At 52.2% G+C, this 25,401-nt stretch overlaps 1 protein-coding gene and 1 long non-coding RNA gene across 4 annotated transcripts in view; one reads left to right on the plus strand and one right to left on the minus strand.

Annotated features, from left to right (window-relative positions):
• Mideas (mitotic deacetylase associated SANT domain protein) overlaps positions 1-25,401 on the plus strand; it is a 65,079-nt gene that overhangs the window by 18,428 nt on the left and 21,250 nt on the right. For 2 of the 3 annotated variants that reach the window (XM_013155282.3, XM_013155281.3), the window contains exon 2: positions 23,712-25,369. In XM_013155282.3, coding sequence (XP_013010736.1) covers positions 23,939-25,369 — 1,431 coding nt within the window. In that variant the 5' untranslated portion in view covers positions 23,712-23,938. Of the gene's footprint in view, positions 1-4,918; positions 5,365-23,711; positions 25,370-25,401 lie in introns of those variants that run through there. The other variant, XM_003472306.5, reaches the window with a different exon arrangement.
• On the minus strand, positions 722-4,766 carry LOC106028212 (uncharacterized). Its single transcript, XR_001201816.3, has 3 exons — positions 4,608-4,766; positions 2,214-2,440; positions 722-1,726 (listed from the first exon to the last, which is right to left on the minus strand). It is a non-coding gene; the product is annotated as an uncharacterized LOC106028212 (long non-coding RNA).

Here is a 25,401-nt window from a genome sequence, read left to right on the forward strand (position 1 = left end):
GTCCCACCAAAGGGTCCCTTTGATTAGGGACAGCTGTGAGCTCTCAGCAGCTAGCACTTACAGGGTGTGGGGTGGGTGGGGTGGGGGGCACAGAAGCTGATGCACCAGCCTGATAGAGGGGTCTGGGAGCATTCCAGCAGTATGTAGTTCAGCAGCATCCTCTGCTCTGAGGAGTCAGGAAAAGCTTTTTGGAAGAGTGGCTGTTAAGCTTCAAGCTGTTGAGCTCTCATGTGCTGGGAGCCCTGGGCGTGGGTTTACCTGCAGATCAGGGTTAGAGGGAGGAGAAGGAAGAGTGAAGACCAGAGAGTGAGAAAGCAGACATCTTGGAAACCCCAAATGGTTTGACTGTGTGGGGCCAGAGCTGGGGCTGGGAAGTGTAGCAGAATCAGATAGTGCCAAGGACGCTCGTTCACAGTCCTACCTTTATACTGTAGATTACAGAAGCTGTTGAAGAGTGAATGCTTTGATGGCAGTGTGTACAGTGTGCAAGACTAGGAACAAGGAGATCAGTTAGGAGATGAGGAAAAAAATGACAGTACACAGGTATCAAAGACTGAGTGTGTGCTGTACACTTTTAGGCTCTTATCATCCTCCGTTTGCAGATGAGAAAACTGAGTGGTTAAGTAACTTGCTCATCAAATTAGCGTGAGCCAAGATTTGGACTCAAGTCTTCCTTAAGCTGTACTCTTAACTTGTACATTCATTCCCATGAACATGCATCTTGGATTCTAGTTCATGATTTATTAGTATTTGTTTTCATTTAAAAATAATGCTTTAAAGTGTACCCCACAGTGCACATTGGATCTGGGGATCCTGCTCCTCCTGGCTTGCTCCTGAGGATAGCCAGTGAGGGAGTGTGTCCTGGCTGGCCCTGTGAGGGCATGGACTCCGCTGAAGTGAGGCCCCTGGGAAGCCAGCAGTTCCTGCTCTGTGAAGACAGGGTGTTTCTGTCCCGTGGCCCTGCTGGCCTGCCCTCCTTGGCAGCCACACCTGTTTTGTCCTTCTCTCTGCACCCAGCCAGACGTCTGTCCCAGAGTGACAGCAGCAGCTGGAGCTATCTACAGAAGCTCCCTCTCAGGCCTGACAAAGGCGCTCAGAACCTGGTCCAGACCTGCAGGGGAGGAAGGCTGGGGAGGGGCCGTGGGAGGGATGAGGGGTGCAGACAGCTGTGGGCTGGTGTGGCCAGCTTGGCCCTGCCCCAGAACAGGTGAAGTAAGTGTGAAACTGAGGGAGGAGAGTCCCGTGGGTTTTCAAGGGTAAAGGAGAAGAGAATGCAGGACTTCTCAGTAGCATGTCAAGTTACTGTAACTTAACTTTGTGCTGAGGTGGTTTTGAACTCTTTGACAAAGGACCTAACAAGAAGCAAGGAGAAAGCACAGCTGTTAAAAGGTTGTCCATGTTCAGGCTAGATGGACAGCGTTGTGGAAGAGTAGTGGAAAGGGATGCCTCGGAGGGGGACACTGGGTCAATGTTGGAAAAAGTCTCTCTGGGCGGAGCCTAGCAGAGGGTCACCTTGAGGCCAACAGAATCTTTTCAGGGGAAAAGAAAATCTTGCCTGAAAGTAGGTTCCTGAAAGCAAGAACTTAGTTTTGAGACAAGTAAAATAGCAAAAGAAACAGTTGTAACACCTTATATATGTACATAGCATGCTGCATTCGTAAAGCAGATTTTTTTTGTCTGTTGAATCCTTTCAGGCCTCTGGAAAGAGGGCATCTTTTCATTGTTCCTGTAAGAAATAAAGTGCTCTGTTAGACAATTATAAAAGAAAGAAAGAAAAGAAAAATAAAGCTCAGAAGTTAGGGATAACTGTCCTAAGGTTTGTTTTAGTCAGGCAGAACGCTCCCTCAGTACTGCTCCCAGTTCTTTTGATAACTTTCTCTTTCTTCTGTTGTAATTGTAGGCAACAGAACCTAAAGGCAGTACCTTTATTCTGCAAAGAGAAATGACAATAGGAACATAAGCACATAAGGCACATAAGAAGGCTGTCGTTTGTGATGTCTTCAATAGTGGATGTACCCCCGATTCCTCATATTCTGGTCAAGGCTAATTGTTCACATAAACACATCATGTGTACTGGGCTCTATGGGTTGGCCCTGAAGGCCAGTGGAAACAGACAAGAACTCAGGCTGGGGAGTGAGACCCTGGCTTCTTTAAATGCTTTTATTTATTTATTTTTTTCTTGATATCAGCTTTGAAATAGAACTCACACATACTTGGAAGATTTGGATGGTTTGACCACTGGTGAAGGCCACTCAGGGTAGCACCAGGCCATTCAGCAGAGTCCAGAGAGCTGATTCAGTGTCAGGAAGCCTCTGAAATGCCATAATCCACCCTCAGTGGGACCCAGCATTGGGGAACCTGCCAGAGTGCTTTTCTTCCTGGAGTATTTGTTTCTTAGCAGACAGCCCTTGGGAACTGGAACTCTGAACTCCAGGCTTTCCTGCAGTTTGCAAAGAAGGCAGGTGGTGAAGAATCTGTCACTCTTGTGGGTAAGGTCTCAGGATCAGTGCCCCTCACCACAGCCCTACAAGGTCACCTTGGTTGAAGGAGGGACTGAGGCTTCTAAAATCAAAACTTTCACTTCACATGTCAGTGATTCTGCAGTCATATCTACAGCAGGACTGACCTCCAGGGCTTTCCGGGAAAGGCTGAATCTTTCTTTACACATCCGCTTCTACCAGTGGTTGGCAATACACTTCTCTGCCAAATAGTGGCTTTGGGAACTGTCATGAGCCCTCCTTCTCTGCACCCTTTCCTCCCATCTCAGAGCTGGCTCACATGTAGAAGTTTAGCAGGACTGAAGGGAAGGGTTAGGGTTAGGCTCCTTCAGAGCCACTGATGCCTGTTTCTTGTGCACTCTGCTACCTGCCTTCACTCGCTGGGCTGCTTCTCAGCCAGGCAGCCCTGTGTGGGACAAGGAGGAAGTTCCAACAGGACAAAGCTGAGGAATGCCCTTTGGAGTGGCTCCTGCTTGCCCATCTCTGGAGGCTGGGCCCTGGCTTGTAATGTAGAAGGCTCTTCTAGGAATGTGTTCCCCAGCTCGGTTTTCTGGTTGGTTGGGAATGTCCCTGGGCTGGTTTGCACTAGCTCTCAGGGGCTCCCTCTGGGCTGGCCTCAGGCTAGCTGCAGGGGCTGATCCCTTAGGACAGGTCAAGTTGGCTGCAGGTCTGCAGAAGAATGTGGCAGCTGGGGCCCTGGAGATGAAGTCACTTTGCTTTTGTTTCCTTTACTTGGATGAACTGCCAGTGGGAGGGATGAAACTCAGCAAATGGAAAAGCTCTGCCAGGAATCCTGAAAGTCCATCCTCTACGTGGGGCCTGAGCACCCCAATCCTTCAATTGCTTGCTGCCTTTCTCTGTGGGAGATTAGAAGAAAAGCAGAGGTGACAGTAATTGGCCTGCAACCTCTGTGTTCTTATCCAGAGAGGGATAGAACTGTGTCATACAATGTGGCTCGGTAGGGTGTAGGGCAAAGTGCTTTGAGACTTGTGGGGAACAATACTGTCACAGTGGATGCTAAACTGGGGATCCTGGGCTTTTCTGTACAGTGAAAGTGGTTTTCTGACTCCTCCATTTACTTTTTACAACCACAGAATCATGAATCCTAAATTAGAAGGAACTTTAAGAGATCACCTGGTCTTGTCTTTTGGCATAATTGTAGATATTTTGGAGATAAGACTGTTTTGGAGGTCATTATTTTGACATTTGTGTTGTAAGATGGGACAAGTGAGTCCTTTACCTCTCCCTGGGAGAAGTGTGACTTCCAGGTGCATGCCGGTGCCCGCCTGTCAAGGGCCAGAAGAGGACTGGAAAGCTCTGCCCATAGAACAAATGTAGATTGTGTAGGGTTTCTAGGCAGATGGTCCTACCAGGCTCAGGTCTTGCAGGCTCAGGGGGTGTGTGGGAACCACATTCTGCTGACCTTGCTCTTCTCCTGAGAAAGGCAACGGATTGCACCTGACTCTTAGGACTGGCCACAGGGGAAGGTGGCTCCCCGGACACAGTGTATTCTTTGGGGTTTTGCTTCAGAAGAATGTCTCCTTCTGACTCATCTTTAAAAAAAAAAAATTATACTCCAAGATACTTTGAAGGAAGAGCAGGGCTACCAGGTTGCCTGGGGACTTTTGCCTGGCCCTGCAAGACCTCCTGAGCTGCAGAAAATGTTTCCCATCCTTTAGACAGGCAAAGAGGGATCAAAGCTTGGACCAGAAAATGATCAGGGGAGGTATTTAAGGAGGGCAGGAGAAATGACAGCTTCCCAACTCTAGTCTGAGTTGTTAGACTTCTGAAGGCCATGTGGGCCCTCTACAGGGCCTGGGGCCGGTTTCTCAATTGCTTTTACACCACAGGGAGGCTGGTGAACCAGAAAGTGAAAACAAGGAGACTGTTAATAAAGTGCCTTGGAGAAGATTGTGCATGATTTATCTATCCAACACAAGAGTTTTCATTATGGAAGAAAGCAACTTGTGCCCTCCCCCAAATCACACACACACACACACACACACACACACACACACACACCCCACTCTCTCTCTTTCTCTCTCTCTCTCTCTCTTTCCTGGCAGGCTCCATGGGTTTCCAAACATTTCGTCACTGTCTCCTCCTGACCTTGGTGTGCAAGGAACGAGCCGCGTGGCCTGTTGGTTCCAGCAAAGCCATGGGGGCGCCCGCCTAGGCTGGGGGAGGGTGGCGCCCGACTCCGGAGTGGAGGTGAGGTCTGCTGGAAATCCCCAGCCCCGGCCGCCGCTGGAGGTTTAAAGACGCCTTCCTCTGCCTTATTTGGTCGCAGGAAGTGGGAGGTGCTGGGCCTGCTGGCGGAGAGGCGGCCCGAGTCAGTTGTGCTGATGAAGTGGTAGAGCTGGTTCCTGCTCCTCGCGGTGCCGCGCGCGCCAGCCGGCCGCTGGGCACTCCGTGCACCCAGCTTTGAGTTGTGCAATCCTTTGTAGCACGCCAGAGAGTCCTCCTTTGCTGTTGCCTCTCGCCCTCTCTTTTTTTTTCAAGCTGTGAGCTCAACCGATGAGTCAGAGCCGTGCAATCCTGACACTGCATCGCAGGACTGGGGTGACACGAAGGGAGGGAGAGCGCTCCCGAGGCAGACAGTACGGGCGCGGGGCGCACGGTTCCTGCGCCGTGAACGAGTTGGGGTGACAGCCCGCGCGTCCCGCCTCGGCCCTAGCAGCAAACTTCCCAGCTTAGGGAGGCGCTGGCCGGCGGAAGCCCAGCGAACGCCGCGGGGAGGCGAAGGCTGCTGTTTGTTTTTAAAATCGGGGAGTGCGTGCAGGCGGCTGGAGTCCCGGAGGCGACCAAAGGCGGCGGCCCGCGGCGGAAGGGGGACAGTAGAGGCTTGAGCTCCTGCCAGAGCGGGGTAAGTCGGGCCGCCGAGTCGGTGGCCAAGGCCTGCACGCGGCAGGGGCAGCGCGGGCACCTCGGCGGCGCGCAAGCGGTGGCCGCCCGCCCCTCGGGCAGCAGCTCTGCAGGCGCGGCCCGGAACGGGATCGAGGGGCCTCGAGGGCCTCCGCGCGCCAACTTCTGTGGCCTGAGCAGCGGTGGAGTGGGTGCGCGGGGACGTGCGTGGGCCGTCGGTGGCCCGCCTTCGCGCGGCCCCAGACCTCCGCCAGCAGCTGCGTGTGCAGCGCAGCCCCGCCGTGTTTGTGCAGCTACGCAGCTCGCATGCGGCCCCCGCCCACCCGAGTGCAGCCGGGGCCCTGGCCGCCACAGGAAAAGCGTCCTAGCTTGTCGGCCAGCGGCCGCGTCTTGGGAACACCATTGCTTCCTCCTCCCACTCCGCCCCGGTGAAACGTGGTGTCTGCAGGGACTGATTGGTGTGACGGAGCCCAGGCCCGCGGCGTGCTGCGGGGGGCTCGCGAGCTGTGGGAACTTGGCTCAGGAGACCCTTTTCCTGCCTTGCTTGCTCAGGAAAGTGGGCAGGGGCACTGTGCGCTGCGACTTTGGGCGGCCGAGGTTCGGGGGGCTGGGAACTGAGGCAAGTGCAGCCAAGGCCTAGAGTGGAGCATCGAGCCCGGGTGGGTGAGCATAGAGCCGCCTTGCCCCGCGCGTCCCAGCGCTGCTGGCGCACCCCAGACCTGTCATCCCCTGTCTTTCACCCCCACACGCCTGCTCGCAGCGGCCAGCCAAGCCCTCCAGGCGCAGGGCCTGGTACTGTGTCCCTTGGTGCCAGTTGAGAGCGTGCAGGGGGTGGAGGTGGAGGTGGATGTCGGTGGACAAACCTCCCCCAAACAGTATGCATCAGGTTGTGTCCCAGGGACCTTCACCCAGGCCTGCACGGAAAGGCTGATGAGTGTTCTGAAGAGCCTGGTGCGCTCTGCAAGCCTCAGTCCCCAGGAAGACCAGGGGGAGGTGTCTGCCATCTAAAGGGGCAACCACTGAATGTCCCAGGCCATTTTCTACCGTAGGCTGCTGGAAAGATGAAAGGAGAAGTTATTTGACTCATTTAAAACTTAGTTGACTACAACTTTGGTGACTACTTCCTGCTTCCTCCATCCCACGTAGGTGGGACCTGTGTACCAGCCTGTGGAAGGACTGGGGAAGTACTGGCTGGCTATGGAGGTCCCTGTGGCACTCGTGTGTATAGAGGATGCCTGTTGGCAGCTGTGGCTGGGGAGGACAGAGGGTGTCTGACTTCCCCCAGCAGGGGGAATCTGGCCTGGATGGAGGTTTTGGCTGACCTGTCCCTGGAGCTTCAAGACAGAGACAGGAGGTCTGATGACAGTAGTAGGAATTGCAACTCTCCTTTCACTCCACCAGATCTGTTGAGGGTGCAGAATTACCTGACTTGCCCCAGAGCCTCACAGGGAAGGTGTTATATGTGCTCCTAGGATCAGAGAAGTATGTCCTTTCCACGGGTGTTAAATGGCTTGAGAAACTAAGGGAAAGGACAGACCTTACTAGGTTAACAATCTGTGGGTCCTTGCTGCACAGGGAATAATAAAGGTGTAAACATTCAATTACGGTGATAAACCATCTCATTGCATGGCGCTGGTCCAGTCTCCACTTTAATTGGATTGGCCTCTGGCTGGTTTCTCTGGTCTGTGTAGCTTTCAGAGGTCAGGCTGGTAAGGAGCCTAGAGGATGTCCCCCACATCATACAACCTTGGCTGGAAATACACTCTTCCAGTGTGACCTTTCCAAGCACTAGGCAGAACTCAGCTCTTTCCAAGGCTGACAGCCCTTTACCCCCTCCAGGAAAGAGTACCCTTGGAGTACCCAAGGATGAGGGTTAAACTTTTAAGCAGAGATCTTAAAAATAGCCCCCGTGTTTGACTCTGTGGATGCTGCTTTTAATAAACAGAAGGGGGGCAAAGCAGCATGCAGTTATGACTGTAGCTTGTGGCTGAAGAATCCAGGGGAAGACTGCGGAGAGGAGCCAAGACCTCTGGAAGAGGAGGGGAATGAGAGGAGTATGGAAGTCTCACCAGGTATTATTTCCTGGAAGGAATAATCCCATTCCAGGAGTTTCTGGCCTTGGTAATTTGTCTGTTGGGTCTTTCCAAAGAAAACCATGCTCATTGCCAGGAGTGGTGGTGCATGCCTGTAATTCCAGCTACGTGGGAGGCTGAGGAAGGAGGATCTCAAGTTAGAAGCTGTCCTGAGCAATTTAATGAAACTCTCAAAATAAAAAATAAAGTTGGGGGTATATAGTTCAGTGGTAGAGCACCTCTGAGTTCAATCCTCAGTTTGAGAGAGAAAAGTGGAGAAAGAATATCTTTCTCTTGGTGGGGTGGGGTTGGCCACAAGTAGATGAAAGACTCCTGCTTATCTCTAGTCCTGTTTTGAGTGCCAATTCTGAATTTCTTAGTGTTCTGAATGTTCACTGTCCTTTAGTTATTTGTATGTATACCTATTGCATAGTGGTAAAAAATATAGACTCCAGGCTCGAGTCTATATTATATCTCCCTTACCAAGTTTCCAGAGGACTCAGTATATGCAAAATATAGCCTGTACTTCCGTATGAGCTCTGCATTGTTCTTACAGTGCCTGGCATTCAGAGTTTAGTGCATGTTAGCCGAACCAGGGAAAGATTTTCACTAAGAAAAAAGAAAAGAAGAAGAGGCCTTGGCCTGTGGAGGGCCTAGTGAGCCCCTGCTGCTGGACCCTCTTTACATTGAACCATTAGCTTCAGAAGATCAGTCAGTTCCCACCACAGGAGTTTTGGTGTTGCTGAACCCTGGGGCTGGTCTTCTAGAGTCTGTGTTTTGGTCATTCTAATGCCAAGGAGACCTCAGAGTGAAGGAGTTTGGAACAGATGCCTACATAGGCATCTGCTAGCCTGGGCATTTCCATTGCCCAGTCAATGTTGGCACCTCTCCTGTGTGTTTGCGTGCACATGTGCCAGTACAAGAGCAGCTCAGGGACTCCATTCTTCCCTGACTCACTGTAGGCCGCAGGAAATGCAGCTAGTGTTTGCATTCACTCAGGGAATTGCTTCTGCACTGTAGAACTCTGGACTGTGTGGGGCTGAAGGAAGTCGGCCTCTGGGCTGGGGCTAAGTGGAGTATGCTGAAATCCCCAGTTCTTACTAAGAGATCTGCGTTTGTATTCAGAACGACATTCAGGATACTCTGAGACTGTGAGCTCATTTTATGAATCAGAAGCATTACAGCATAACTTTGGTGTTGGAAACTGCTCTTTGGAATCCAGATCACCGTCCCTCCACCCCTAAGACTCACACGCACACTTACTGTGGCTCTCCCAGATCACACAGTTGGGAGCATTAAGTTAGTGGGGGGATTGATTCAGATTCCAGAACCACACCCACTTCCACACCCACACTGAGAATATCATTCCTGGATGGTGTGTGGACTGTCACGCTGGCAGTGACGGTGAAGGAAGTCTGGAGGGTGCATGGGAGTGAGGCCTGGACAAACTTAGGGCCATACTCCATCTTCTCCTTTGCAGGGTGTTTGGGGGCATTGCTTAACTTCCTGTGGCTCAGTTTCCTCCCTTGTAAAGTGAGGATGATGATAATGCTTCGTAAGATAGCAGGGAAGGTTGAAGAAGGTTACGCAGGCCCGATGGCTGCTATAATTTCACTAGTTCAGGTGCAGTTCCTGTTGCCTTTTACTCCTGCCAGGGAAGAGAAAATGAAGAGTATGCTGCTTATGGTAGGAAGACAGTGTCACAGGACATTGGGGCTTCCACGCATAAAACTTGTGAACCCTTGTTTCTAATTTCCTAGGCTCTGTGCAAAACTGTGTTGGACTACCCTCTCAAAGGTCCCAGCTCCTAGTATCTGCATGCCTTTGTAAGGTACTCTGTAGCTTCGAGGAGGGTTCAAAGCGCAGCTTCCCAGAAATCAGATTGTGCTCTGGGGATCCTACCCGCCTAGGCCCCAGGCTAAATTGCTCACGTGGGTGGGCTTGATGAAGGCAGCTTTGTCGCTAAGAAATCCCTAGGTCTCTGGGTCACCTGAAGCTCCCAGGGTGAGCTCAGTGGAGGTTGAAAGGGAGGGAATGAGGGTAGACAGGGAAACCAGGATAGAAGGAAATTGCCACATGTCAGAAAAGGGCTGAGGTTTTGCAGGGTGGGGATGGGGTGGGGGTCTCCCTGTGAGAGAGAACTGCTGGCTATGATTTGTGGGGGCCTGGGAGGGAGCAGTGGGCTGGGAGGCCTGTGACTTGCGTTGTTGTGCGTGCTCTTCCTGGAATGCAGCCTCATGTTGTGGCAGCCAGGGAAGGTGTTCCCTGTTCCCTCTGCCTTTCTCTCCAGCCTTGGGGTGAGAGTGTTTTTTCCAAGCACTGCTTCTTTCTCAGGGAGTCTCTGAAGGGAGAGGGGAGCAGCCAGTGTGAGGTTTATCCAGGCCAAAGCTTGGTGAGAGGGCAGCATATCAGGCTTGCAGCCTGAGGGGTTCTCTCAGGCCAGCCAACTTCTCCGATAGTGGAGTCCAGATAGAAGGAATGTGGTGAGGGATTTTTGTTCCTCAGCTTTCCTGATAGTTGGGCAGACAGTGGTCCCAAATCCGGCTTGCCATGTCCAAAACTTGCCAGTTTTCTAGAAGAGGAGGTCCCTGGAGTACAGAAAGGAGCTGAAGAGGTGACTTGCAATACAGTGCTTGTGGACTGGCTTTTCAACCTCCTCCTCCCAGTGGGCAACACCTGGCCCCTCACCTGACCTTGCTCTAAGTGAGGCCCCAGCTGGCCACCGGTCATAGTCCTGGACTTTCTAGCTCATGGGAGTCACCCAGAGCCGGAAAACACCCAGAGACATCTAGTCCTGCTTCTTTGCCTTCAAGTGACTGACTGTAAGTTGCTTACAATTGCCATAGAGTCACCACTTTCACCTTGGTGGGGAAACGGTGGAAAAGAGGGGCTGGGTTTGTGTCCTGCCAGGGTGGCTGCTCGTTTCACTGTGGAAGTTGGGAGGGTTGCTTCAGTACAGGAAGAGCCCAGAGGAATACTGTCTCAGCTCCTGGGTGTGGCTCAGCTCTGGGCTGGCTCCATAGTTATTTATTTGTCTGTGTTGTGTGTGTGTGTGTGTGTGTGTGTGTGCACGCGCGTGCGTGTGTAAGTGAGCTCTGTGGTTGGGAGGCTGGATCTGAGTAAAAGCAGAAGTACTCACACTATGTCAGCTATGCAGCGCACAGATTGGGCTTTACAGGGACAGTCTGGAGAGGAAGAAGGGGCAGAGGCCACTCTGCATGGTGACTGCCGGTGCTCTTTCTGTCCCTCTGCAGGCCTGCACACTTGAGCATAAACAGCCCATCCATGTTGCTAGCAGCTGCCTTTCCTTGCTTGTTCTGGGCAGAAGAGATGCCAAAAATAACTTCTACTTGTGGGACCTTCACTGTGGTGGCCTCTGCTGCTTGCTTTCTTCAGGCCCTGTGCCTCTCTGCCCTCTCCCCCTGCTCCTACTTCCTGTGGCCACCCTCTCCCAGCCTCCCTCAGGCCATGCAGCCTTCCCTTTTATTGCTGCTCTTAGAGTAAGTCCAGGAGGATGGTGGCTCATCCTCGGGGGCCTAGGAGCTCTGCCAGGTACTATCTGGGAAATACTCTTGTCCCTGCAGAGTCTGCTGGCACAGCTGAGTCCAGAGGAGGCCTGTGCTGCATGTGCCTTGGACTTCTTGCCAGCCCTCTCTCCTGGGTCTCTAAGCCAGATGTCCTTCATGTTTGCAGAGCCCAACTCTGTTGTGGAACTCCTTGTCTTCTTGTCCTACTCCTGTCTGGCCAGCCCTGCTCTCAGCCAGCTGTGAGGCCGGGCCATTAATTTTCTCTGTGTGTTAAAGACTGAAAATGAGCCAGGTGTGGGGAATATGCCTATCGTTGCTGCACTCTGCGAGGCTGAGGCAGGAGAATTACAAGTTCAGGCCCACTCTGAGCATCCTGGTGACTTAATAAGATCTTATATTAAAATAAAAAATAAAAAAGGTGTGGGAATGGAACTCAGTGCAAAGGCCCTGACTTTAATCTCCAGTGTTGTCCCCTTCCCTGAAAAAAAAAAATTATTATGATGCCTGTTTTGAGATACTCCTGCTCAGCTAATGGGGAAAGAAATCACATTTATTGTTTGTGTCAGGTGGTTCATCTTTGTATTTCATTAATCCCACAGTAACTATCATTCGTACTTGTGACTGTGGCAGGGCTCACAGAGGCTGATGATGGGAGAAACTGGCGAAGGTTTTGTCTGACCTTTCTTATCTCACTTCTCCCCATGACTATTTTCCTTGCTTTACTCTTGGAGTGAAGTCCTGATGGCATTATTTTGGCCAGAGTAAGACACAGGCAACCAGAACCCCAGTCTTGAGCCATGGAAGGATCTGCTGTGGGTGTGGGCATTGCTGGGTGAATCACTTGTGCTCAGAAGGAGTTGAAAGATTTGCTTTAGGCCTGGCAGGGTTCTTCCAACCAACTCCTCCTCCCCGATGCACTTTCTGCAGTCCTGAGAACAGCTCTGGGGACCATAGGCTGGGGTAGATGGGATCTTGGGTTTCCCTTCGTAGCTGCTGGGTTTGACCCTGGGTCCCATCATTCCTGTTGGCCTGGTTCAGATCCCAGAGAGCCTAGTTGATGTGTATTTGGGGCTGGGCTGAATGCTGTGCTGGTGCCTGGTGTGTTGTGCCAAAGGCCTCTGGGTATATTTCAGGAACAATAAAGAATAAATCAACATAGGAGAAAAAGGCCTTACAGCAGCCGCTCAGAGTCTGGAGAAATGCATGGAATGTGCAAGTGTTTGGCAAAGGTTCTGGATCTTGACCAAGGCCTGAGAAAGGACCTGACTAACTTGATGAGGTCAGGCAAGTAAGACAGGCAGCTCTGTGTGCCCCTTCTGTAGTCTAAGGGTCTCCAGGCAGCCGTGCTGGAATTCTCCTCTGCTGGCCAGCTTCTTGTCACTAGCACTGTTGGGGAAAGCATATCATCACCTCCACTCTTTACTCTCACCCCAAACCAGTGAATACCATCCTGCTCCCACCCTTACCTACCAGGTAGGTGCTGGTCCTTCCTGGAGGTGTCAGGCAGGACAGCCTAGACTGATGAGGCTTGGTAGCCTTGAGCTCATCCATACGCCCCCTGCTTTGCCTCCCTGCTGCAGAGGAGATGACCAAACAAATGTCAAGGACCCAGCAATGCCAGATCTGAGATGGTGCCAAGTGTGAGGTCATCCTCCTGGGAGCTTCTGACCTCAGCTTTACCCAAGTAGTTATGCATGTGTCCTTGGGCGGGTGACTGTGGGTCCATAGTGACTTTACCTCTCAGGTTCAGCTTTATCAGCCATGAAACAGGAATTTCTACTGTGTTCTTTGGATCATGTGGACACTATTTGTCTTCTCTGTTCAGGATGTACCATAAACAGCTTTTATTCAGGAGTTTAAATTCTTGGAAGAAGGTCTCTGAGAGGTCCATGCAGAAATACCGATGGATGACTGTGGCAGGGGCTGGTTCTCAGTGACCTGGGTGCGGGGAGGCCATTGGCATTAATAGGAATCCAAGCATAGAGTCATTTGGACCCAGACTTAAAGGTGCCAGGGGAAGGGACAGAAGCCTGGGCCCTGCAGGGGTTTTGGGCACTTGACAAGTAAGGGAGAGCCAAGGCCTCTCTATCTCTTTTCTTGTTGTTCTTTCATTTTGGGGAAAACTTTTATTTATTTTTAAAATTAATTTTCTTGATACACTTTTGATATAAAGACCATATTCATCATAGGGAATTTGTGCTTGTACACAAATATAACTTGAAAGGCTTTATTTATTTATGTTTGGTACTGGGTATCGAACTCATGACCTTGCGCTTGCCAGCCGGGCTTGTATCACTGAGCTATATCGCCAGCCCCAGGCTTTATTTTTAAAGAGCTGTGAAGACAGGGTTGGAAGGTGTGGGAGTGCTGGGGCTTCTACTTGGGGAGGTGCTGAGCCTTTCACAGATGGCCTAGGGTTTGGAATCACCTGTGGCCTCTTTTTAGCTCTGCTGGGGCTCTCCACCTTCCTCCACCAGCCATCCTTCAGAGCATTCTGGTAGTTTTTAGGCCAGATGAAGCCACTTTGCCACACAGGTATGAGCAGCCATGAAGCTTTTGTTGTCTCGTTGGTGCTCCTGTTATCCATCCCTGACAGCCTGGCATCAAAGCAGGAAGCTAAGGAGGGAGTTTCAGAAGGAGCTCCATGCTGGCCTGACCTTAGGCAAGTGATTGACCTCCTTGGTCTTTTCAGTTTCCTTGTTTAGCAATGAGGAGAGTAATAGGTTTGAGTTGCCTGTTGTGAAGATTAAACAAGGTAATTCCAGAGGTACTGTATTGGTGAAGCCTTGTTTGCGGGGCATTGCGATTAAGTTTGGCTCCAGGCTCTGCTTAGTGTCTTTCAAGAGGTAGGGCCTACAGAAATGAAGGCATGAAGTATCTTAGGAGTTTCTGATTCTGGGCCCTGCTATGCTCCTGGGTGTGTGTCCTCAGGCAAATTTCTTTTCCTCTCTGGACTGCGATGTGGAATGAGGAATTGGACTGGGTGAATAATAACATCCTTGATATTTGGAATTGGTTCAGCTTTCCCAATTGGGCACTGCTTTGCCAGTTGGCTTTCACGAGAGGCCCAAGCCACGTTGTCTACATAGTATGAGGCCTTTATTCCAGAATGAGATTCTCCAGCTCCCAGCCCATCCCTTCAGCCTACCCCTAACACCTGTATACCCTGTAGGCTCTCCTGGCTGGCTTCCACGGGCGTGTACCAGTGCCCTAAATCTGAGGAGGAACCTGTTTCTGGCAGGCTGGGACTGGGATTGTTTCTTGCAAGGTGTGTTATATACCATGCTCTATTGGAAACACCCCTTGGAGAAATAGCCACCCTGAGAGGGAACAGAAGGAAGGGCAGAGTCCATGCTGGCTTCCTGGTGTTCTTGTGTATAGCATTTCTTCTTGGCCTGCAAGCGCAGGGCAGTGGAGAGAAGCATTTTGAAAACAGACAGCATTTGGAGTTTGCTTCTGGAGCTTTAAAATGCAGTGCCTCGGTTTTCTCTATAAAAAGGGGAAAGTAAGACCCTCCATGGGAGGTTTGTAAGGATAAATTATGAAATAGCATATGTCAAGTACTTGACTCAGACAGGTGCTCTGTCAGTGTTAACACCTTTCTTTTGGGAAGGATTTGCCTTTTGGATATTCTGTAGACTGGCCATGAAAGTGGACAATTTTGCCTGTGGCCATTTTTCCATGGAAAACCAGGACTACATGTCAAGCTCTTGCAATCGCTAAGGCCCCTCCATCCTGCAGCTGTTTTGATTCTGCAATCAAGCTTGGAGTTAAGCTCATCACTTGTGGTGTGAGGAATGGGCAAGAAGCTACTCAGTCCTTTGCAAAATGTCTGGGATCTGACGTGCAAACGGTATAGAGAACATGGGCTGGTGAGGGAGTGGCCCTTCTGTGCTTCAAAGACCTGTACAGTGACTTCTAAATTCCATTTTCTGTAAATTTCTCCAATTTGTTACTTGATTTCTGATTTCAACCCAATTTGGTCACATAGCATGCTTTCCTTGATTTCAGTTCTTTTATGTCGACTAATGTTTTATGGTTCGATTTATGATGTGCCGTAGAGAATGTTCTCTACACTCTTACAGAAGAGTATTTTCTGCCACTGTTGGGCGAAATATCCTAATCTAATTGGTTTATAGCATTTAAGTTTTCTTTTCCTTGTTGATCTTCTGTTCAGCTGTACTATCCATTATTGAAGATGGAATACTGAGTCTCAAATGATGATTGTTGAATTATCTAACTCTCCCTTCAGTTCTGACAGTTTCTGCTTCGCGTATTTTGGAGCTCTGTGGTTAGGTGCACACATGTTTATAATTGTGTTAGCCTCTTGACAGTGGACACTGTCATATTACAAAATGTCCTTCTTTGTCTCTGGCAACTATTTTTGTTGAAAGGTCTTTTTTGTCTCTCTTATATAAGTAGAGCCACTCCAGCCCTCTTGAGTTGTTTGCATGGTGTTGCTGTCTTTCTCTTTTTTTTAAAAATCCTTTTCTTTCAATGTATTTATGTCTTTATATAGAGTGTTCCTTCTAAACCGAATGTAATTGGATCATCTTTTTAAAAATTCTGCTGACCATGCTGAGTGTTTACTACATTTAAAGTAATTATTGATAAGGTATAGGACTGAAGTCTGCTATTTTGCTATTGGATTTGTATACCTTATGCTTTTTTTCTACTATTCGTCCATTACTGTCTTTTGTGTCAAACAGATTTTTGGGGGGATATTGGGGAATGAAACCTAGAGCTTTGCACATATCAGGGACACATTCTGCTACTGAGCTACAATCCTTTTTTTCTTTTTTTTAATTCTTTATTTTGGGATAGAGTCTTGGTAAGTTGCCCAGGGCGGCCTCCAACTTTTGATCCTCCTGCTTCAGCTTCTGGAGTAGCTGGGATTGTAGGCATGCTGTGCCTGCCTAAATAAGGTATTTTTGAGTATGCCATTTTCTGCCTGTAAAATGAGAAAAGGAAAGTAAGGATTAAATGAGGTGTTGTCTATGATGCACTTAGTAGAGTGCCTGACAAATGGCACTCCCTAAATGTGAGTACTCTGCTGGGTCTCAGGCACTGCAGGCACCCCAGTCAGCTCTTAACACTGAGAGCGAAGTGGGACTCCTCCTGGGAAATGTCACTGTACCAGGCTCTGACCCTCAATCCTATCTCCTTATCCAGCGCTGCTTACCACCTGGGCTGCTTATGTAGCTTTGTGATTACCTTCCTGCTCCTCTGTCCTCCCAGCCAAACCCGTGAACCACTCTATCAGGGTGGGTCTTCCTGCACACACTGAAGTGTGAGAACCACTGCTCAGCACCAGCACAGCGGGCAGCAAAGCGTGACACACAGGGACCTGGTTTCGTGCCTGCAGGCTTGCATTCAAGTTCTGACCCCTACTTGTGCACTGTGATCTGGCCGGGTCACTTTTCGGAGGCAGCCTTTGTGCATTTCGCAGTGGGCAGTACTGTGTGTGGTTACACAAGTCAGCACGACTCACATACCTTGGGCACACAGGTGGTGCCAGTGGCCTCTGTCTCATGTGGCAATTACTTGTTACAGAAGTGTTTCTTTGGTTCCTGTGTTGCTTCTGCCCCACCCTTGCCTGTTGAGTTCCTCAGTCAGGGACCAGTAAGTGGCTGCTCCCGAACCAGCCACCTGGTTCCCTGATACACACACAGTCACTGTCCTCAGTCACTGGGCTGCACTGCCTCGGGGCAGAAACAGAGGGGACTGAAGAAGCCTTATGGGATAGTGGTGGGACAGATTGAACATTCAGAAGGGGTGAGAACTGTTTGTGCCCCAGGGCTGCCTGGAGGTAGCAGGCCTTGAAGGAATGTGGATTGTTAAAGGAGAGGCATGGCTGGCAGGGGAGGGAGCAGCTCAGGGGAGGCTCAAAGTCAGGGGCCCCCTATTCTTTGTGTTTTATCTCTGGCCCCTGCATTATATTTATCTTGAGTCACCTGCATTATAATTAATCTGTTTCTCACTGTGTCTCTCTCTGCCCATTGTACAAGGAGCTCTTCGAGGGTAGAAGCTGTGTTTTGTCTCCCGTGTCTCCCAAGAGCCTTGCCTGTAGCCAGCACACAGCAGATGCTCGTTAAGTGGATGGAGGGGCCTAGGCAGACAAGCCGGGTTGTGGTGGTGGTTGTACAGTTGGGGAGCTGGCTGAGTGGGGCTGTATTGATGGAGGCCTTGGTGACTGGCCTCTGTATCTTGGCCCAGAGCCAAGGTTGGCACAGGGGCGCTCAGGCATGGTCTCCTTTGCTAGCCAGATCTTTCGAAAAGGGGAAGGGAGAGCTGGGGCGGCTCTGGCAGCATGCACCGCACTAAGCATTGAAGGGCATTGTTGAGGGGACAAACCAGGGCTTCACCCGAGGTTGAGTCACCTGAGGACGTGGCTGCACGGTTGTTTGTAGAGAGAGCCTACAGCCTTTTTCCTGCAGAGTTCGGAGTCCTCTGGGGATGGGTTTCCCAGATTACTGGGTTACCAGACGGTTACCTGATGACCCTTGCCCAGGAGGGAGGCAGCTGGCCAGTCCCAAAATGTGCAGTCAGAAACTCAGCCTGGAGGCCTAGTGCTCTGCGGGCTTTGCCCATGACTGCAATTCTCTCTGCTCCACCTTCTGCTCTGTGAAAGGGACCTTGTTCTCCTGGCCTCCCTGGACATTCTGTGGATGTTTGTAGGGCAGGTGGGGAGAGGTACAATAAAGATGGTTGCCTTGGGCTGAGGGTGTAGCTTAGGTGTAGAGTGTTTAGTGTGGACAAGGCCTTTGATTCCATTCCCAGCACAGCAAATAACATTGAATTAAATAAAAATGAATAACTGGATGGAGCCTGGAGTGTCTCATAAGACACAGGATTCCCTGTCACACACATCTTTTTAGTCTTTTTTTTTTGGTACTGGGGGGTCGAACTCATGACCTTGCATTTGCCAGGCTGGCACGTGTGCTACTGAGCAGAGTCTCCAGCCCTCACATGTACCTCTTTAAAAGCACCCCAGTGTTGGCATTTTTTACTGTCCAAGCTCAGACTACAGTCAGCTTGAACCCTGGCCAGGCTTGGAGCCTGACAGGCTTGATGGTGGAGCCCTAGGATTCCTGTCTCCCTAGCCAAACAGCCTGGGCTCTGCATCTTTGAACTGAGTTTCAGTCCAGGGAAGAGGTGATCCTGGGACTCTGGATTGGAAATGGGCAGGACATCGGCCTCCTGCCTCCTCTCTTCATTCCCAGGAACAGTAACACGGTCCATGCCTTTTGCTATGGGAGCATTTTACTGGTCTGCAGGTCCTTCGAGAGCAGGGCTTATGTGTACAGTGGTTTGGAGAAATGGGATCCTTTGGCCTGTGTGTGAACTCCCAGCTGTGGTGGGGTGGCATTCAGATGGCTATTCTGTGTTCAGAAGGAAAATTTATCTAGGGCTGGGCAACTCTAACTGTCTGGAGGTGCCAGTTCCAGACCCTGTCGGACTGCAGCCAGAGTTCCAGATGTCTGAGAGTGAGCCCTTCAGAATATGAGGACTAGGAGGTTGGTTGACTCATGCTGGGCCCGTTGTCACATCCCCTTGGTATCCTAGCCAGACCTTGGTTCCTTGGTTCTTTCCTTCCCTCCCTCTCTCCCTTGCTAGGCAAGCTTGCTACCACTTAGCTATATCCCAAGATTTTTTTTTTTCTCCTTTTTTAAGTTATGAGACAGATTCTTGATAAGTTGCCCACGCTGGCCTCAAACTTGCGTTCCTCCTCCCTCAGCCTCCTGAGTAGCTGGGATTATAGGTATATCCCCACGTTGGTGTCTTGAGGCCCAGCCCAGCCATGACAGAGCATGAGGTAAACAGAATCCCAGGCTCTTGTTCTTGGCAGGAGTGGGATGCTGGTACTTTTACAGGTGGCCTGGGTGTTGTGGCTCCTGGGCCAGCCACTGAAGGAAGGCTTGTGTTCACCTCTGTTGGAAAGGGCCTGGGCTGTGAAGTGGGGTGTGGCCCTGAGGCTGGGCCTTTTCATGTTGTCTCAGTCTCCTAGGGAGCTTGGCTTTGCCTCTGAGAGGCAGGAGATTAGCCTCAGGACCAGGCAGGGGCCCAGGCTGGACACCTGGCTATGAGCAGTACCTCTGCCTGGGCTTGCTCTGACTCACCCTGGTTGCCGTCTTGCCTGAGCATCCCACAGGATACCTGTAGGCGAAGTGTCAAAGTCTGCGAACTCTCTGTGCCTTCTGCTGAGGCTGAGGAAACGGCGCCTGGGACTTGTGTGCTGAGCATGTGAGGGTGGAGTTAGACGGTGTGATGAGCTCACTGTGCAGTTCCTGTCTCAGCCTCAGGGTCCGGGGAGCTTCCCAGAGGAAGCAGTGTCTGTGACCTGAAGGATGAGGAGGTCTTTGCCAGAGGAAAAGGATGGAAAGGTCTCATAGGCAGCAGTTCGTCTTGCTTGGAGACTTAGAAGCAAAGCAGGACTAGCACGTTGCAGGCCCCAACTGTGTGGTTCAAGCGTGGCATTCTGGGAGAGGCAGTTGGACTTGTGAGTGAGGTAAGGAGTTTAGACTTTGTTCCATGACAGCATTTTGGATGTTCACCTGGAGCTCAGGGCCTTGTTGGGATCTGTCCTACCCTTGCGGGGAGACGTACAAGCTTCGACTCACACCTCTGTTCCTAGGGCTAAGCTGGTGGCCCTGGGTTGGTCCAGGTTTAAGAGCCGGAGCTTGGAGCGAAAGTCTCTGAGGGCCAGTGTGTTCTGCAGTCAGTCCTCAGCCTCAGGTCAGCGCTGAACCCCTGTGGGGCTGCACACCTCCTCCTTGGCCTGTGTGACCTTGGCGCACAGCAGTCTTTTTCTCAGATGAACACAGTGAATGTCCCAAAGGACTGGCAAGTGGCCAGCTCCCTCAGAGGCCACAGTGGTCTTTTGTCTGTGATGAGGGCTCACTGGACTCTCCTGGGTAGGTCAGTGTTGGGTCTGCAGCTGAGTTGCTGATGGCATGCGAGGAACCATATGTGTTGGAGCCACCATCCCTGCAGAACAAGGTGACCAGACCATAGAGTACCTAAGACCTTTCTAGTACCTTCCCCTCCTGTGTGTGCAGAGACCATTTTTGGGTTCAGGACTGCTTTCTTTTCTTGGCTCACACTACTTCTGTAGAACTCACGACTGCCTGCTTGCAAGGCAGGCGCTTATGCCGCTGAGCTAAATCCCCAGCCCCTGAGAAAGTGCTTTTTACTACAGATGTTTTCTTGAAAGCCTCATAGGTCCGAAGTTGGGGTCTTTCACCGTGTCTTCAGCCCTGAGAGACCCATGTGCTGGTCAGGCACAGGTTGCAAGAGAGAGGAGCCTGGAGAAAGGAAAAATGAAGAGAGCCTGACAGTCAGTCTGAGCAACAAGATGGGTTGCAGGAGTGGGGCCCGTGGTGCTGTGGGTTTCCTTTTACAGTGCGCTTGCATCCGTTGTCAGAGGCCCCGAGGATGATCCCAGGGGTGAGCCGCCTGCAGGGGTTTCTCCATACTTCCTCTTCCCTGCATCTCTGGAACTTAGCCCAGTCTGTAGGTTGACAGCCTTTGGAGAAGGTGGCTTCCTTCCTCTTCCTTGCTGTGAGGAAGGCCAGGCTGGTTTCCTTCCACCCAAGGGACAGAGGAATGGGGGAGGGGCAGAAGAAATGGAGGAAGTGGCTCAGTCTTGTCCCCGAGTTTCAGGCTGAAAGGTACCAGTGGGCGCTGACAGCTGGAAGGCTCCCCCAGCAGCAACAGAAGTGGGCTGAAACAAAGGGGGTTTCAGGGGTAGGAGAGCCCAAGCCCAGGGAGTGGGGGGAGGTATTGTATATGGTGTTCTGCAGCCGGACCTCACACGGCCTGCTGGACCCCTCTGGGGTGTGGTTCCTTTCCTGCTTCCTGGCAGATGAGGGTCTCCCTGCTGTATTTGGGCAGTGAGCTGTAAAAAAGTGTGCACAGTGGGACGTGGGGTCTTGGTGCATTGTGGGAATGAGGAATGAGTTTGGGGGGAGAGGGACATACCTGTGTTTAAATGCTAGCTCTGAGACATAATTATGTGTGACCACAGCAAGCTGCTTATCCTTTCTAGAAAATGGAGGTTAAAAGAGCAATACTTGTCCTATAAATTGGTTCTGGAAATGAAAAAGAATGCAAAGCACTTCGGACTCTCCTGCCACAGCACATTATTATTATTGCTACTGCTGCTCAGCGCCCTTGGCCTGGGTGGTCTCCTCTCCTCTCTGCCTAGGTTCTCAGGCATTTTCCACTCTTCCCATCTCTCAGGTTATGATCTTTCTTCTTTGGGGGACCCAGGCCTTGTATCTGTGACCCTGCTACTCTCAGCGCCAGTGGGGGTGGCAGGGAGGCTTCTGCAGCTGACGCAGCCTCCTCTAAACCAGGACCCTTGATTTGTTCTAAGTTGCAGAAACCTACTGTTGGTGTCCTGAGTGTTGGCCTTCCTTGACATGCAGGGATGGTAGTGGGTAGGAGGCTGAGCAGCTGAGCCCAGCCCTCTGGGCCTACATCTGGCCTCCAGCACCTTTCCTGAGCAGGCACAGCCAAGTCCTGGAGCCCCATTCACAAATACTGCTCCCATCTCCCCCAAGCCCTGCATCAAACTGTGTGTGCCCACTCCCCACTGCTCCCTCTATAAAGCATTCGTGGCACGTGCACCCAGGCCTGCCTGCCACGTGGGCCTCCCTGCCACGCAGGCCTCCCCTTGCTTCATGCCCCAATCCCTTTCTGTGGTCAGGAGGCGACAGGGTTGTGACGCCCGAGGCAGGGTGCCTGTGAACACTAGAGCTTGTGGCCAGCCCCTAGAGGCACGTGGGTCTCCTGCACTCCCAGCTACCCCTTCCTGCCTTGCTTCTGCAGATTCACGCTGTGCTTCCAGTTCACTGGGCTTGAGCCTCCTGTGGAGAGGCAGAACCAGCTCCAGATAGTCCCACCCTGGAGATGCTTTTAGAGTGGGGCTGGCCTTTGGGTTTCTGCTCTGAGTTGGATTGGCTGTCAGGGAGAATTTAAAAGCCAGAGAAATGAGTTTGTTCAAAAGATTGTTTCTCGGCGGCATAAATGCCTGCCTTGCAAGCAGACAGTCATGAGTTCTATCCCTGGTACCGGTAAAAACGAAGAAGACAAAAAAAAAAAAAGATTGTTTCTCAGACCCCCTGCTCTCCCTTCTTCCTCAAATCACTGCCCTCCTGCTGAATGCTCTGCTGGTCTGTCTCCCTCCCTGTTGGAAACTTCCATAAATAAAGACAAAGGGATTGCACACCAGCAGGGTCTCTCACTACCTTCAGGGCTGGGAGCTGAGGAAGGAAATGGAGGAGGAAGTTACTCTCCTTCTGGGTGCTGGGTGAAAGTGAAAGACAAGGAGGGCCCCCCTTCCCTCCCGTGAGTCACACCAGGAAGGCTGGCAGGCCCGGGAGCAGGGCGGGAGCTGCGGAAATGTGCAGAGGAGCGATAGTGCCGGCCCAGGGGCGGAGGTAGCTGGGTGTCCATGGGGCTCTGTACCCGCCCAGCTCGTGCCCTCTGCTGGTTTCCTGCTATCAATGACCTGGAGCATCCAGGGACTAAGGTCACCTGGACCTGCTGATTTATCCTCCATAGCAGCCTGAGCTGACCATCCTGCCTGTCCCCTCCCAGGCCTAGTGACCCAGGGCTAGAGCGTTACATTGGCACTCCCAAGTAACCTACCTCCCACCCTCACTACCTTCCCACCGAGGAAGAAAAACAAAAAACAAAACTGAAACAAAATCTGTCTGAAGGAAGAAAGTCTAAAAATACATGCAAACAGTTCTGTCAATTATAAAATAGAGGCCTAGACTCTGTTCTGTAGCTGGATCAGTAGAGCGAATCTTTAAAAAAAAATTAAGTTAGAGGGGACTGGGATGTGGCTTGGTGACAGAGCATGTGCTTAGCTTTTTTGAGGCTCTGGGCTCCATCCCTAGCATATCCCCCACCCCCATAACTTATCAAACAAAAACTGTGAGTACTTTCATCACAACATCATGGAGAAACTTTCTGGACTTAAGTTGTAGCAGTCTGTACCTCATATCCAAGTTAGGTGATTTGCTTGGAATTCCAGGGTCTCCAGCCCTTGGGGCAGGAGTACCCGCACCAGCTGCCGACCAGCTTCTGTGCTAGATTGGGCCTCTAACCAGCCAGGGCTGCAAAACAGGTTCTGAACTAATTGAGAAAGACTGGGGTAGCCGGAGCCCCACCTACCAGTTCTTCTCAGGGGTGGGGTCTCCCCTACATGCCTCTGTGAGCCTGGCTTTGGGCCCTACAAGGCCTGTACAGTGGGGCTATACAGGAGAGGTGGTGGTGCTGGGAATGAACTCTGTCCTTCCCACTTCCTGTGTCTGGGATGTGCTTGGAATGTCAGGAGGAGGCACTGTCTGGCTCTGGTGGGAAGCTGTTGTGTAGACAGATGTGCAAAGATGACCCAGCCTGACCACCCAGTGGGCTGGGGCCTGGGTTGAGGGGACAAGGGAACCTGATGCAGCCTTTTTCCTTCAGGGGCTTAGGCTGGATGTCAGCCCCACTCAAGCCCTCTCCATGTGCCTTTGTGCAGTGTACAGATTACACAACGAAGGGCAGCAGTTCTAGAGCCTAACCAGGAAGTGGTAGGACAAATGATGGAGGTCCTCACAGATGCTACTGAGTCTGCTGCCTTCCTGGCGGCTCCCCTGTGGGTCCCGGCTCCTCTGTCACCAGTGCTGCTGTGGAACCGGAAGGGATGCTGACACCAGGGATCTGTAGCTAACACTGTCACGTTCTCTCTGCAGCCTCCAGGACCCTGTGGAGCATCATGAACTGGGAAGAGTAGCTGCACCTCTCTGACAGAGGAAGGAAGAACAGGTCTCTGCCCGCGGCTGACTCCACTGTTCAGTGTCTTCCTCTGCTCCCTCCCTGTCCTCACTGGTGTCAGGACTAGGCTTCTAGCAGGACCTTTCCCCAGAGAATGGGCAACTGGTGAAGCAGCTGTCACTACTGGGGCTCAGTTGACCACACCATGAGCCTCCAGGCCCAGCCCAAAGCTCAGAACAAGCGCAAACGTTGCCTCTTTGTTGAGCAGGAGCCAGCTCCCAAAGAGCAGCCGCCGTCTCTACAGGCCCCACCTCAGTCCATCCGCGTGAAGGAGGAGCAGTACGGAGGGCCCGAGGGTCCAGCAGGAGCTGCTTCCACCTCTCAGCCTGTGGAGCTGCCACCTCCCAGCAGCCTGGCTCTGCTGAACTCGGTCGTGTACGGACCTGAGCGGACCCCAGCAGCTATGCTGTCCCAGCAAGTGGGCCCAGTGAAGTGGCCCAACTCTGTGATGGCTCCAGGGCGGGGCCCAGACCGTGGAGCAGGTGGGGGTGTTAGTGACAGCAGCTGGCAGCAGCAACCTGGCCAGCCACCACCTCACTCCGCATGGAATCGCCTGTCCCTTTACGGTGGACCCAAAGGGAGCCCTCATCCCGGTGTGGGGACCTCTGCCTACTACAACCACCCCGAGACACTGAAGCGGGACAAAGCAGGGGCCCCACAGCTGGACCGCTATGGAAATGCAGTGCGGCCCATGATGCCTCAGAAAGTGCAGCTGGAGGGGGGACAGCCTCAGGTGCCCGTAAACTCTTTCCACACAGCCAAGAAACCCCCAAACCAGACACTGCCCCTGCAACCCTTCCAGCTGGCATTTGGCCACCAGGTGAACCGGCAGGTCTTCCGGCAGGGCCCATCGCCTCCCAACCCTGGTGCTGCCTTCCCCCCGCAGAAGCAGCAGCAGCAGCATCAGCAGCAGGCCGCCCTGCCCCAGATGCAGCTCTTTGACAACTACTATCCCATTCAGCAGCCACCCTCCCAGCAGCCCCAGGACTTTGGCCTGCCACCAGCAGGACCACTGGGGCAGTCCCACCTGACCCACCACAGCATGCCCCCTTACCCTTTCCCCCACAACCCAGATATGAACCCAGAACTGCGCAAGGCCCTCTTGCAAGAGGCAGCCCCGCAGCCTGTGCTACCTCAGCCCCAGATCGCCTTTCCACGCCGCTCCCGCCGCCTCTCAAAGGAGGGGATCCTGCCTCCCACCGCCCTGGATGGGGTTAGCAACCAACCTGGGCAGGAGCCCACGAGCAATCTGTTTCTTCCTCATTGGTCTCTGCAGCAGCCGCCTCCTGGCTCCCTAGGGCAGCCTCATCCCGAAGCTCTGGGATTCCCGATGGAACTGCGAGAGTCACAGCTGCTGTCTGATGGGGAGAGACTGGCACCCAATGGTCGGGAACGGGAGGCTCCCGTCATGGGCTGTGAGGAGGGCCTGAGGGCAGGGGGCACAGGGGACTGTGGGCAGGTGCTACGAGGTGGGGTGATCCAGAGCACAAGACGGAGGCGCCGGGCATCCCAGGAGGCTAATTTGCTGACCCTGGCTCAGAAGGCAGTGGAGCTGGCCTCACTGCAGAACACAAAGGTGAGACGAGCATTGGGGGCCAGACCTGGCAG

Source organism: Cavia porcellus, unplaced genomic scaffold (assembly GCF_034190915.1).
Source record: "Cavia porcellus strain 051 isolate PalLab524CR breed Dunkin Hartley unplaced genomic scaffold, mCavPor4.1 scaffold_31, whole genome shotgun sequence".
Lineage (NCBI taxonomy): Eukaryota > Metazoa > Chordata > Mammalia > Rodentia > Caviidae > Cavia > Cavia porcellus.